Source organism: Haemaphysalis longicornis, unplaced genomic scaffold (genome assembly GCF_048455015.1).
Source record: "Haemaphysalis longicornis isolate Haplotype H1 unplaced genomic scaffold, Haemaphysalis longicornis Haplotype H1 scaffold_2, whole genome shotgun sequence".
Lineage (NCBI taxonomy): Eukaryota > Metazoa > Arthropoda > Arachnida > Ixodida > Ixodidae > Haemaphysalis > Haemaphysalis longicornis.
The window spans coordinates 286,478,220-286,492,778 of record NW_027526295.1 but is presented as its reverse complement, the minus strand read 5'-3'; the positions used below and the strand labels follow the sequence as shown (position 1 = coordinate 286,492,778).

The window sequence follows — 14,559 nt, the reverse complement described above, 5'->3', positions numbered from 1 at the left end:
AATTATATGTACTGCGATCATGTAGCGCAGGGTTACCATACAAAACCCAGGAAGGGCCCTCAGAAGTCAGTGTCCAACGCAAAAACACTTCATCCACATTGGGGCTTCGTCGGTTATGTTAAGTAGGGATAGCGATTCGCTTTGCTTTCTTCAATCCAAGACGGAATGGGTTAGCATCGTCTTACCAATCACGTTTCAATTGGCCATAATTTGAAGCCGCAGTCCTCCAGTAGGGCATGCATTGCGTCTTAGGCGCGGCTTCCCTGAGCCATAGCCGGATTCGACGTTTTTTGACAGCGGGCCCGTCCCATTTTGGCTGTGTAAAGCAATATTACTAAACTTCTTACAATCAAGAAATGGTTATTAAGAAACGGGTTAAATGCCTTGACTCGATTTCAACTTTAGCATTGAAAGCTGTTTTGCCTCCGCTACAGCAGTCGTATCTCGACTTTTCAGTGCAGCTACCTCCGTTCCTCGTGACGAGTTTCCTTGAGGTTGAAAACAGCCTTCCACTAAAAGTCTGAGTGATGAGTAGAGACCAGATTTTTAGTCACGAATCAAGATTTTAGGCGCCTATAGGCACTAAAAATTGCCATTTAAGCATTTATAGGCACCAAATACTGTTGTTTAGGCGCATATATAGGTTCAACTTGTAGCATATTTTAAGACAAATTTGTAACTTGCAGTCAAAACAGGAGACTAGATTTGTAATGTGGGTAAGTAATGTTATTTTCTTGGTGAAAATGAGCCACACAAGAGTAGCTATTTTAACAAATTTACATAGAATGCAGGGTGATTCGACAACAAAAGAAAAGCTTAAAAGCCATGACAAGGTAGACCCATCTCAATAAATTGCTGCTTGAAGTTGTACCACATTTCAGTCGATAATTGAGTTCGAAAAAACAGCACTCAACGTTCATTGACGTTGGGGGAGCGTGCTTGTACTTCGGGACTCTCCATGACCTGATTTCATTTGGAATATCAGAATATTTGGTGCTCATAACGTTCAGCAGTTCTTTTATCACAGTGAATCCCTGGATTTTGTGTCAGACGGAATGGCAGGTTGTCGGAAAAGAATGGCTCTATCAGCAAACGGTCCTTTCGGGATGGTGGCAGATCTGTCCTGGACCTTCGAAATGAGCTCAGAGGAGGCCAAGCTCTCAGCTGCGGAAATGCTTTCTGCTAAGAGTGTGAAAGAGCACACGAATGTGCCAAGTCATGTTCAAATGTAGCGTGGTGTAAATAATTTCGGCTGCGACGCTTTTATCGTCTGCAAAGATGTTAGTACCACCGGCAAGTGTTTTTGTAGTAGTTTTCCGCCCTCAGCTGAGCTTTTTAACTCTTTCGCTACCGCAGAAAATTGACCAATTTTGGGGGGTCCAAGAAAACATTTTTTTTTCTGCTAAAAAATTATATAGGCACTAATTGCAGGAGCACAAAATGCAGATTAGTTAACGGCCTTTCCAATAACACCAGTTTTTTAAAGGTTTTCATATATCATAGTTGTGAAAAAAAATATCAAAATCAAAAGTTTTGTCAAGTTGTCGAAAAAAATGATAAAAAAGGAGTTGTGTATATCAAACCACCGGTAGTAGAAAAAAATTAGAATATGCATTTTGCAGGGAAACATTTCAAAAACACACCCTAAAAAAAATGTCGACTTGCGCGGAACAGTTTTTCAGATATAAAAAAAAAATGTTAGCACGCACGGTGCTCGTGTCATGCGGTGAAGCCCAACCTCTAATTCAAACTGTGCAATTTCGGGTGGTTCCTTGGAATAAATCTGGCGGTTTGACGTTATCAGAGGCACCAATTTGCCCCCACATAACGTAAAAACATCTTGTCAATGGCTGACTTTGCATTTACAGCGAGCACAATATTTGGGACAAGCACGCGATGCAGAAAAAAACATGCATGAAGTTGAAAACGGAACGCCGTGGCTGATGTTTGTTGTCGTTCACGGTCAGTTATCTCTCAAAACATAAAGCTGAGCTTTATTATCATCTTCTTACTCGCAATTGTAGCCTTGCTCACAAAAATGAGGTACGATGAGCTAGAATCGTCCCCTGCGATCTTTGGCCGAGTAGCAGTCGCGCGCTAAAAAAGATCAGCACAACGAGCCTCCTCTATTGCAGCGCCACCTAACATTTTTCAAATGAAACAGTACAAAAACTTATCAGAGACTCCGTCCGAATAGACAGTTCAACTAAGCAGCAACATTAGACACCCGGATATACCCTCGCATGAAAACGAAACTGGAAGGCGAACAGCTGGCAGTGTAAGGCCGGTTTGAAGCGCTGTCCTCGGCGGAACAGATATCTGGCGACTGGGTGTGACCTTTTGACTTGCATCTGAAGTTCTTATCGCAGAAATCGGGTTAGGGTGGGGGGAAATGAGGAGCGGCGTGCTTTGTTCGAGGATCAGTCGCGGACGCTTCAGGCGCCATGGCAGTTAGCCTTGAAGTTGGGTAACTGCGTAGTTGCGCTAAATATGAATTTCGCGATGCAGAAACGAAACCGAAACTGTTGTAAACTGTTTGGGAATGGTCCTGGGGTAAGTAGAACTACCAGAGTACTTAGGACAACTTGCGCAAAGGCAATAAAACTGCCTAAAATCATAAAGTAGCTTTGCAACCAGGCACTGCTTGACATTTTCAGCCGATTTCTGGGATTATTACTGTCAGAGCGTGAACCTGACGATTGGAAATCGTTTGCTAGTTCCCCATTCACGCCCTGATAGCAAAAAACAAGCGCTGGTGCAGAGTAATTACGAGTTGCACGCATTCTTCGTTGGTAGCCTTGAGGTGCGATGACCACGCCCCTTTTCCACAACCAGGTGATTCAAAAGCGTGTCAAAAATCCCGTTTCCGTTGCAAAAATGATAACAAAACTGATTTTGAAAGGCCATTTTCTGATCTAACTCCGAACAGCTTTACTTGTTCGAGAAACGCCTGGAACGCTATGAAAAGGCGCTCCCAAAAGTATCGATCAAATTGATCGATTTTGATAGGCGCGGTAGCGAAAGAGTTAAGGGGTAAAAACGGGCAGTGGTGCAAGAGGCACAATCGGTAACTGCTGCTTGAAGACACAACTGCAGACCGAAGAACGATCTTAAATGCAGGTATTTATTCGTTGACAGAGCAGAACGACCTCCTCAGCTTTTCACAGCCCCGAGCAATACCATATATAGTACAGGGAAGTACAATAATTCTGTATACATTATTCTGTTCTGAAGAGGCTAATGACTATAGGGAAGTTGTGGGAATAATACTAATCGGGAACTATGCACTATATACCGATTATCAATATTAGACAGTACACAACATTCTTTGCCACTAATTCCCTTATTGCAAGTTTTCCAAACGCCTTCGAAGGTTACCCAGCACGGCAAATGACGGCTGACGCGACCAGAGTACTTCAAAAGTGTCGAGATGCTCATTTGTGTAAGCTCCGTTTCTCGTTCCTTCTTCGTCCTGCACGTGTTGCATCTTGCCGGCCGGCGGTGTTCTCGTGATCAGCGGGTGTCTGTGCACGTATTCGTGGCGTCACCTTAAAACTTCGATGTGTCAGGTTTACACGTGGTTTTCCCTTAGGAGGCGTCTTTGACCTTGAGTGGAAAGTGCGCGGCTGCGTCGCGTCCATTTGCTACATTTCTTGTTTTTGTTTTTTGCGTTAGCAATGAATAGGGCACAGGGGCAAAAGTTTTCGCCGTTGGTCCGTGGACACAGCGCGTCAGAAGGACGTAGAACAAAACAGCTCTTGCGGACAGGGGTGTAGTCGGTGGGGTTGGCGGTGGTTGGGACTCTGGCGGCTCGGCCGATGTGGCGAGGTCGAAAAAACGGCGTTGGCTGCTGCACGGTTTGCGTTTCTCGGCGTGTTTGACACGGCTAGCGGATTTTTCTTGCAAACAGGGTGCGACAAACACCCCGTTGCGGGTTTCTGAAGCGAGAGTAGCCCTTGTACGTCATCGACTCGAAAAAACAGAAAAGGCATATATAACACACACACACACAAAAAATCATTTTTAGGCGCAAGAACGCCAATATAGGCCCTTATAGTCGAAATAGGCACTTATAGGAACAATAAACTATAAAATGCTCCTCTTCCCTTAGTTCATGCTTATATGTTAAACAAACTTATACGGACTCAATGAAAAAAATGGGCATTTTGCCTAAAGTTCCGGTCTGTAGTGATAAGTACTGTCGAGCGCGGCGTAAAAACCACGGCAAGATATGTTATCTCTTGCGAACAAGATGTCACCGTCGTGGGGTACACACGAAGGCTGCTGTACACGCCATTTTCTTTTTGTGTGGTGAGTTCATTGTTTACCATGAACAAAAGTCAAATGCTTAGAGCATTTATCTACGCGGCATTGCTCGAAATACTCCAGGCGGAAGTTGTAATCTATGCTCAGGTATGATGTAATCTAATCCGCACCCTTCCAGCCTGCTCAAAAATAAAAAGAAATTAGTGGAAGATCTACTGGTGGATCTTTAAGGTCGCGTGAGCACCTCGTCCCTCCCTCTCGCAAACCTGAGGCACAGCACGATGCGCACACACTGCTCCGCTTGTAGTCCCCCACAAGGAGTTTCTCAGCGCCGTCTCAGTGTTGATGTTCAGCAGCGACCTTTAGCAGCGACTTTGGCCTGTCACCCTCTTGCTACCCGCCTGCAGTATTGGCGCTCTCATTAATCCCCCTGCTTCCTCTTTGGCCGCCTTGAGCTGGCTGCCCGCTCCACTGCACAGCGTGCAAGTGCCGGGGTGGGGTCAGGGGGTCCGTCGAGACGGGGTGCTTCGGCAGAGGCAGGTGTCAAGCCGCGCTCCGACTCGGCGTCTCCCTCGCAGCGTCGGCCGCGGCGTGGAGGCGGCGGCAACCCGCAGCGCCTGCCCTCTCGTCCTCTGTTCTTCCGTCGCTCTGTTGACGGATCGACGGCGGAAAATTTTCCCCACATGCCCCATCGAATGCTCACGTTATAGAAATACCGTCTTTGATTACGTAATAGGGCTGCCTAAAGTGCAAATTACGTGTAGATATTTAACCAGTCCAGCGTTGTTAGTGTCGCGAACGTGACTGCCAGGTTCCGTTCAGGAAATCTAGCGAACAGTTGTAAAAGTGACAGTCGTTCTTGGGCGACCTAAGCATGAAAATTTCAATTTGTCTGTCTGCCACTCGAACGGCAGAAATGGCGCAATGCTTGAGCCCCTGCATTGTGCCCCCATTTTCTCTTTCCCCAGATATTTCTTAGACCATCACTGCACCCTACTTCCTGTCCCTTTGTACCCTGTATCGCGCCCCTTCGTACCCTGATGATGACTTCGTGAGTGGAGACTATGGGAATGGAGGGGACAGATGATGATGGTGACTTTGGTGCACCTAATGCAACGTGCGAAAGACGGCAAATCAATTAGGTAGCCGAGCCTGACCAGTTATTTGGGCTTATGGCATGACATCAAATTTGTAGCCCTGGCGGTGCTGGTACTCAACAGCGGGCCCACAAAAAATAATGCCGCTGGACAGGCGTTTTTCGAATTACCTCAGCCAATTGGTCGGAAGCAAAATCGACAGCGTATAACAGGGGTATACAAGGTACTTTTGATGGAACAATCATTGAACGCTATAGGTTCTTGCCGCTTAATTTGCCATTTTTACTTTCCAGGCAAGTGTTACATTGACAGCCGGATTTGGGTGAAGAAACTTGAAAAAAAAAACACAAACTTTTTTCTCCAGGCTGAAGCATCAACGACAACCACGAATCCTAGTTTGTGCAGGTCAACGCTCGAAGCCCCGCGAGTGCAATCCACTGAACGAACATCGCGTTCCTTTGTACACTGAAGTAGTTCAGGAGGTAGCCATCACAATGCTGGGCTTCTGAAAGGACACGCCTAGACGTTTCGGGGTGATTTGAGTCGGCCGGTCATTCGCTCGAAGCGGTCCCGTTGCCGGTGTTGTTGAGCGCCGTGGTGACCAGCTTGTTGATGGTCTTCATGGCCTTGGGGTTCATCTGGATGATGATGACCACGTAGGTGGTGAGGGCGGCGCACACGCTCAGGATGAAGCCGCGGTTGATGGTGAAGAAGTTCCAGCCGGTCATGGACACGGGCGACGAGGAGAGGCGGCTGAGGAAGAAGTGCGCCTCCATCTTGGTGTTCATGTCGAGGCGCCAGCTGCGCAGCGTGAGCTCGTGCAGGTGGGGCAGCGGCGCGAGGGCCTCCTCGGAGACCCGCGCGGCGGCCAGGCAGGTGCCGAGGAACGAGAGCAGCGAGTAGATGCCGCGCAGGCTGAAGAGGAAGCCCTCGTCCTCCTTGGTGTTCTTCAGCAGGTTGGTGTCGCTGAAGAGCTGCGTCATGTCGATGCACACGCTGAGCACGATCATGATGTACCACGAGAAGATCACCGGCCCGAACATCTCGTTCAGCGCCGTCACCAGCTTACAGATGCGCTCGTAGAAGATGCGGATCTGCGCCAGGGTGTCCGCCTCGACGGAGCGGCCCGAGCGGTGCATGTCGCGGATCACGGCGTTGTGCACGCGGAAGGCCCGCGCCAGGATCAGGCAGAAGGCGATGAACAGGATGGGCAGGAACACCAGCGTGCCGTAAACGAACAGCGTGTTCAGGTACCACATGAGCGCCACCAGGAAGAGCAGCGTGTTCTCCGAGTACCTCCGGCTGGCCTCCGTGAAGAACACGCCCTGCCCCCGGGAAACGGGCCTGCTGTTAGCGCTCTCCGGACAACGGCCGCCCGAACACCACGAGCTCGATGCCACAACAGGTCAGAATGAATTAACCATTACCTTTGATTGCCCTCCGACAGGGCAAGTATTATCTGCACGAACAACAGGTAGGTTAATATTAGAACGAATGAGCAACGAAACCTTCCGGGCAATGATGGCGGAAGAATTCACAGCTTTGTCGGATGGGCGACAACGCTACGCAAAATGTAAGCTTTAATCATAAACTATATCAATGTATTTGTGCAGCCTGCCTTGCTATAAAGATGGCGTCCAGTGCCAACTCTACGCACGCCGGGATTGGTGACTGTCATGGCGTCTCTAGATTTGTTACCGTTTCTTTCACTAAAATTAAGCTATGTTTTACCAGTTGCAGTTATTGAAATCACTAGCAGAATAAAAGGGAATGTAATAAAAGTGTATAAGAAAGTAACGGTACGCAATTTAGACAACAATCGGAAAATTATTTCAACAGCCTTTCTTTACCTAGGAGTCGTCCGTTATCGCTTCTGCAAACGGTCGTCTGTCTCTGGTAAATACACTAAATTACGAGTTATATCATAGTTATCCTGAAAACAAGCGTGAAAAAGCAGAGGAAGACAGATGTGCACAGGATGCGCACTTGTCTCGTTTTGTTCTCAAGATGTAAGCGTATACCAACCGGCCATCTGTCGTTACTGCCGCTATATTAGTGTCGTGTGTCATTTAAAGCAGCAAGACTAAGCGTGTGCCTGCGAGCGGAGAGGGGAGCGGCTGTTCACCTTGAACACGTCCCTGGGCGGCTGGTTGTCGAGCACCCATGTGACGGCGACGAACCTGAGTGCCAGGTAGAGCCAGCCGACCACGGTGAGCAGGCCGATGGGCAGCCAGTATTGGCGCAGGTCGCGCGGGCGGTGCAGCTCGAACAGCGTGCCCTCGACCTCCTCGATGAGCCCGTTCAGCCGCCGGGGGCTCGCCGCCAGCAACACGGAGCAGATGATGGAGCACAGGGTGGCCAGCACCAGCGACACCTGCCGAGAAGAAGCAAAACATGCACGTACAACTCGAAAGAGCTAGCCGTCGCGTACCAACTCCATTCCAGCCACGAAAGACGTTCCTTAAGCGAAGAAAAAAAAAATATACAGATTTCGCTCTACATGACGTCGGCACTGACGCAATATAGGGAACACTAAAAACATAGTTATTCATGTGTTAACTGCGCGCTATACTATTCAGGTGATACGATCAAACGGAACTACAGGCACTGCTACAAGCGCGCAGTCGTGTTTCTTGGCGGCCGCATTTCCCAGTGGCTTCTGAAGCACTTTTAACTTACAGGGACATAACCCTGCACCTACGCGTCCTCTGCCGAACTCTGCCTCCCCCTAACCCCCGCTGCAGCTCACATGTGGTGGATTCTGCAAACACACACCTTCCCCGATCGCACCCAATTGGTCCACACACGCCTCCACATTTTCACATTCCCTAATTGCTCAGCTTGCGGGGTTCTGGACACCCACTACCACTCCCTTTGTGAGTGTCCAGCCTCCCTATATCCCCCTCTCCCCTCCCCCACCCACTGGGAACAGGCCCTGGGGAGACCAGACATCTCCGATCAACTATTGGTGACGTCGTGGGCACTGGACGTCGCGGAGGTTTTATGGACGTCCGCCACCCCCACTCCTCATTCCTAATCCCAGAAAAATGAAGTTCTCTCTCTCTCTCGCACTAGCAAGATCCTATTTCGTCGTAGAGACCTCACCAGAGAGTGCCCTGGTCGCCGCCACGGCTTCACTTGTTTGCATTAAAAACTAGATTATTAAAGCGAAGCTTTCTGTGTCTCACTTGTGGCGGTGTCGGAAAGCCAAGTCTACTTCGGGAAGGCGATATACTTTACACAATGAGTTTACACAAATGGCACATCGATCATACACCGCATAAACAACCGGATGTCTTCACATGCATAATGGATTTCATTGTGGTAGACGGATGCAGTTGAGCGCCATACGGTGAAGCTACGAAGACGATGACGACGACGATGATTAAAGCATTCTCTAAGAGACGCAAAGATGTCACGTTGATCACGACACACTCTTAACAAATGGGAAGCCTAAATCGACGAGAACGCTGAGCTAACCGAATCCCAAACTAATAGACACAGAAGCATAACATCACATACGGTTCGCTCCGATTCGGTTTGGACTTTGGCTGATTTGATTGTGAACTTTGCTTTTGTATCGGAGAAATCTTCACGTTTCAACTTTTTTTCTTTCAGAAAGGGGTGTTAAAATTTTCTTTGAAGCTTGCATAAAATTGGTATTATTGCTATGCGGACAGAGCAGTCTTTTTAATGAACCAATGCACTATTTTGTCTTCATGGCTCCTTTAACACGACGCACGCACTTGTGTAAGCAGTGAGCATTTGTTCGAGTGTGTAGCCTCATTTGTTTTATGGCGTTCGACGGGCACCCTCACCAAACTCAATTCGCTCTGCTGGCACGGAAAGAGTACGGTTCTTAGGTTATTCCAGCTAACTGAAATTTCTTTTATTTTAAGCGATAAATTATTTGGCCTTGTCAACGAAGGTTAAAAAAGTCAACCGAAACCGTTATAAACCACATTCGCAATTGATTTTTAGAATGCAGTTGGTTCCGGTACTGACTGACTGTTTTCAGACATCGTCTGTCTTTTATAAGGGTGGTAATAAAAGCCTGCTGCCCCAGGCGAGCTGTCATTCGGATGGGTGTCGACTAATCTTCGTAGAGTTTTATTCTTCATTCAGGCGTTGTTATTTCGTGGCGGGTATAAACTAGTAACATATTTAAGGCCCCTGGTTTTCGGATTAATACGAAAAACACTCGGCGGTAAAACTTTGGACAGTTCGGAATTATCCAATAAACACCGATTTTAGTTAGAGCAGACGGCGGCAAGGAATGACGCTCGAAGTTCTGACTTCAGGATATCCGATACGATATAGGCCGCTCGCACTTTTAGGCGATAACGACGAATCCGGTCACCAGACTCACAAGGAGGCATTTCTGTACTGTTTCAAGATCAGTACTCTTATCTAGACAAGGGTTATCTACCCTGATATAAGCCAGCTCATGAAATATTTTGCAAACTTCCAGAGCTTAAAATAAGTAATATTGGTGAATCCCTCTCATTTTGGAGCGTTTCCACAGACCAGTGGCTTGCTTCCTTGATGCGCGCTGAGACCTCTCGCTCTACCTACTCCTAGCGTAAGCAACAAAAACAGGAATTTTCTTTGCTGAGAATCATAAATCGAAAGTCCATCAGCGACAAAAATCTCGTAACGGTATACTAGCGTGTATTAAAACACGCTTCAAGGTTGTAAAATGAGAAACGTACATGTTTTGTATATAACTATTCGTGCCTGTGTACACAATGTGTGTCTGTCACTCAAACCTTTGAGACAAACATTTACTCCGAGCATTCTGAGGTGTTCGTGTTCAGATATCATGTCACCTATGAGTGTGAGTATTTAAAATAGAGCGGAATAAAATACGAATTTTGGAGAATTTAATATTTACAAGACATAGCTCCTAAAAACACCGAAATTTCGCTAAAAAAAAAAAAAAAACTTTCAGGAACGCCGCCGAAATTTCGCAAAAAATAGACTCCGAAATCCCGGACCCATAAACATACAGTCGAACACGGATATATCGAGCTCCAAGGGGATCGCGAAGTAGTTCGATATATGGAAAATTCGATATAAAAAATATGGGCTCTAAGACCTCACCTATGGCGGACGATCACTTACCGATCGTCGCATTCAAGAATGACAACTAATTCTGCACTCACGACTCAACAGGACGCTTTATTTCCGTGAAAAACAAATCGCTGATATTGGCCTGCTTCTTCGTCCTGGAAATGAAATTAAAGACGCTGGTCTCGATCTTCTCGAGGCTGCACAACTAGAAAATTCCAGCAGTACGCTGCGCCTTCGCACACCATGCACCACGCACGCAAAAGAAGAACAGCGCGCACGTACCACAAGAACTTTGAAGGTAACAATTCCAAGGCTCTCTGAATGGACTCCAACAAAGCGCTCGCGATGGTCATCTCCGAGAGAAACAGTGATCTCCGAAAGATGAGGGACAACTCGCCAAACAGCAGCAACAGCAGCAAAATGCAAAAAGTTACAGCCGTTCCACTCTACGTGAAAACTGTTGGAAATGCAGAGCACTGATTCGCCATAATGGGCTGTAGCGCCGTTATCCGCTCACTGCTACCACCCGACGCATTTCAAATTTCCCGCCTTCGCAGTGCTCGCGCGCCCCCTGCCGGAAACTGCGCCAGCAGGAGTTCTGTTCTTTTTGTGCTTGTTTTCCCTCCCACATCGCCGCCCGACGTTCACGAATGGCTGCGGCTTCTCGCTGGCGAAGTTCGGCGTCGGCGGCTCGCTTGCGGCGCTTGCGCTCAGCATCCGCAGCACGCCGCCGCGCCGCCTTCTCTTCCCGCGTAGACATTGTCGATGAAGTCGATGGTGAAACGTGAAACGTGCCGTGAACCCCCTGCCGCGGCTATGACGCAACGTGGAGCGGCTATGACGCAACGTGGCGCGGCTATGACGCAACACAATCCAACACAATCCACTTTAATCCAATCCAATCCAAATCCAATCCAAGCCAAGCCAATCCAATCCAAGACAATCCAATCCAATCGAATCCAATCCAATGCCAGACCGACGGGGAGCGATGCGGACTACGGACGCCAACGCGGGTGACATCGTGAGTTACTTAAAGGGGCACTGACACAAAATTTTGAAGGCGAGATAACTTGGGAGATAGATTGGTGGGAACACATATACATCATCTGCAAAATATCAGCGGCGAAAACAGCCTAGAACATATTTAAAATCAATTTTAAAGTGTGCGAAACGCAACCGAGCAGCCAGCAGAGGACCACGCGCAATCGACATCCCGAGGATATCGTGTAAATAAACAACATCCGAACACGTCACGAGTTTGTGTTTGCCGCTTCCGCACTGCCGGTGTTTTTGGCCGGCTCGCCGCTCCAATCGGAGGGCCGGAGGGCGGAGCTTCTGCTCTCGAGAACGAACGACCCGATCGTTGGCGGCGGAGGCGCCGTGATTTCGTCAGCTCATCGGGCAGCTGGCCCCGACCAAAGTTCTACAGCGATTCCAGGTACTCTGTTTCTATTACTGTTTATTACCATTGGATGCGAAAACGCGCCGGGTGCACGAAAAGCCCACTGAGGTAGCCGCACGGTCGCTGTGCAGGCGGCGGCCACGGCCGCGAAGTGGCCCAGGCCGGCAGGTAGCTCGAGTGATAGCTTGTTACCGCTGCACGAAATTGTCCCCAAGTCCCGACCATGGTGGCTTACATGAGAAAGGAGTTAATGATGCGATGGCGGGTTGCATTAAAAATTGCCATCTGCACCGCTTGCGAGAGCGGCACTCGAATATCCGCCGCAGTGCTAAGCCGAACACATCTGTAGGCGGACCTGTAGGCAGACCGGCCGGCTGCTCCCAGCGCGCGTCTTGCCACCCACCGTCTCGAGCGTCGCGCGTCGTTCTTTAGCCGCGGTAGCATTCGCACTCGCAGCGCCTGCGTCACATCCACGGTGGCTTTTTAATTAAGCGCCTCGCGAGATCAGTACGTGGGGGCATTCGCAGAAACTGCCGTCGATGCGGATTCGACAGTGCTACGGCGGCTCTGCTCTGTGATATCCCTCCGATGGTCACGTGGTCAGCTTTGTTCACACAAAATCCACAAAATCCATCGTTTCGCGGCACTCGCTGAAACCGAAACTGCGACTGGCCGCATTGAAAATGCTTCTAATTAAACAACCGTCGCACGCTGAAGCAAATGAGGTTTCTACAGGTTATAAGTAGGTCACTAGCTACTTATCGCAACAAAAAAAACAAGATGCAAAATTTTTGTGTCAGTGCCCCTTTAAATGCTCTGCATTTAAAAGAAGGAGGATGCCGTAAGCGCTTTTGTTCCCTCTTCCCTTTCCCAAGACGAAATCGGGGGAAGACAGACCCAGAGAGAGAGAAAAAAAAAACTCTTTTTCGGCAAGCCGGGGAACGTACGCAGCCGAAAAAAAAGGACGTGCGCAGTCGGGGCATCCCTACCTCGCACTGTCACATTTTCCGAGCGTTCGGGCTTGTGTGCCTAGAGAGATTTAGCATACCGGGCTCCGTCCGCTAACGCTACGGCGGCCGGTAGCGGGGCACGACTGGGCAAGCGCAAATTCGTTCCGGTAGGGGGGATTAGTTCCGCGAGCCAGTCTTCGCCATGCCCGCGCATTCCTCCACATCCTGCTCAACCTCAATCGGGGGTGCAGCGACCGCCGAAGAGCACCTTCCAGCTCGCGCGGCGTTCGATATACCCAATGTCGGGAAAAATACGGTTCGATATAAACGTACGAATTCCTATACTTTTACACAGAATTTTCAAGGGAATAATTTATGAGTTCGATATAGGCAATAATTCGATATACCCGTGTTCGATATATCCGTGTTCGACTGTATTGCATACCAGTGCTGGGGCCTATGACCAGGTAGGACTAAAGTGGCTAATGCGCCCAACCTTGCCTTGCACATTCTGTTGTTACGAGAAGGACATCAAAATAGCGCCCATCATTATCACCGCCCGGTATTCCGGTATTGCCATCGCTTTTGCCACCATGGTGGATGAGAGGAGCGCTGTTCTCTGTGCATTTTGGAACTCTGTAAGGGGAGGTGGCCAACTCGTTCTGCCCGGACATTTGCAGCGTCCGCGAAGGAAGCCGAGAGAAAGCGAAATGTGGGCACCTGGTCCAGCAGGTAACCATGAAAGTTGTTGGACACGACGCCCATGATGGTCATGCAGACGTTCACTGTCTGGAAGGCAACCGACACGACCGCCCATAGCGTGGAGCAGGCCGATAGAATCACGTGGTCGTTGCTGTCGATGATTCGCAGGCCCACGATGCGCAGGGAGATGAGCGCCGGCAGCAGCACGTTCTTGTTGATGTTGGGCAACCAGCGGCTGCGGAACCGGGCCAGCCACGAGGCCCCGGGGCCCAGGCCGGCGGAGAAGACGCCGCGGCTGCCGAAGCGCTGCTTGCGGAACGCGCACTTGGACAGGCGGATCACCTTGGGCCGTCCGTTGATCATGGACTCTGGCGCAACCATCATGCTTGTGCGCGCCTTGTGAGCTCTGAACATCGTCTCGCTGGGGAGAGTCTTCGGGCTGGCTTCGCTCTTCGCCTACAGGCCCCACCTGGTCGGGAAGGGAGAGAGACTGTTGAGGATGCTCGGCAACAGCTGGTGAAGCAAGAATGCGGGCACTCTGAATGCACTCCCGTTTTTCTAAAATCAAATCATAGCTAGGAAGCGGCACACTGATCATTGATTGCACTCGTGGAGAACACGCTACACGGACCCATGGCCTGGCGCCATAGCGTAGCTATCAACGTTAAACGAGCACGCAACAAATGTCCCGTATAAACTTGATAAATAAATTGAAGCCCCGCGAAATTAAGTCGAAACAGCGAAGGGAGTTAAGTTAGCTCGTACATAACTTCAAGTCAAGGAGGAGGACTTGCGCAGCGGGGCTACATGCGCGCAGTGCCCAGGAGCGCCGACCTCTGGTACTGCTGCTCCCTTCGGGGCATGGAAACTGGGCGGCCGCTCCTCTCACAGAGTGGCCCACGCGAAGCCGCCGCCGCTTGGGCTGCTGGTCTGGCGTGCGCTGCTTCCTTCCCAGGAGCACTCGGCGATATGAAAGCATCAATCTAGCGCTGCAGAGACCTCACTTGGCACGCACATAGCAGGGCTGTTTTGTGATGAGAATAGCCGCGACTTGCTGTGGCGAGCGCCT

General features: G+C 49.5%; 2 protein-coding genes across 2 annotated transcripts in view; one reads left to right on the top strand and one right to left on the bottom strand.

The window, feature by feature from the left end:
- C12.1 (spliceosome-associated protein CWC15) overlaps nt 1-14,559 on the top strand; it is a 385,811-nt gene that overhangs the window by 58,002 nt on the left and 313,250 nt on the right. The gene's annotated exons all lie outside the window — the stretch shown is intronic.
- LOC144168663 (uncharacterized) lies at nt 5,774-13,871 on the bottom strand. The gene is made up of 3 exons (XM_077697606.1): nt 13,509-13,871; nt 7,489-7,737; nt 5,774-6,688 (listed from the first exon to the last, which is right to left on the bottom strand). Exons 1-3 carry the CDS (start codon nt 13,869-13,871, stop codon nt 5,915-5,917), a joined length of 1,386 nt encoding a protein of 461 aa, XP_077553732.1. The 3' UTR covers nt 5,774-5,914.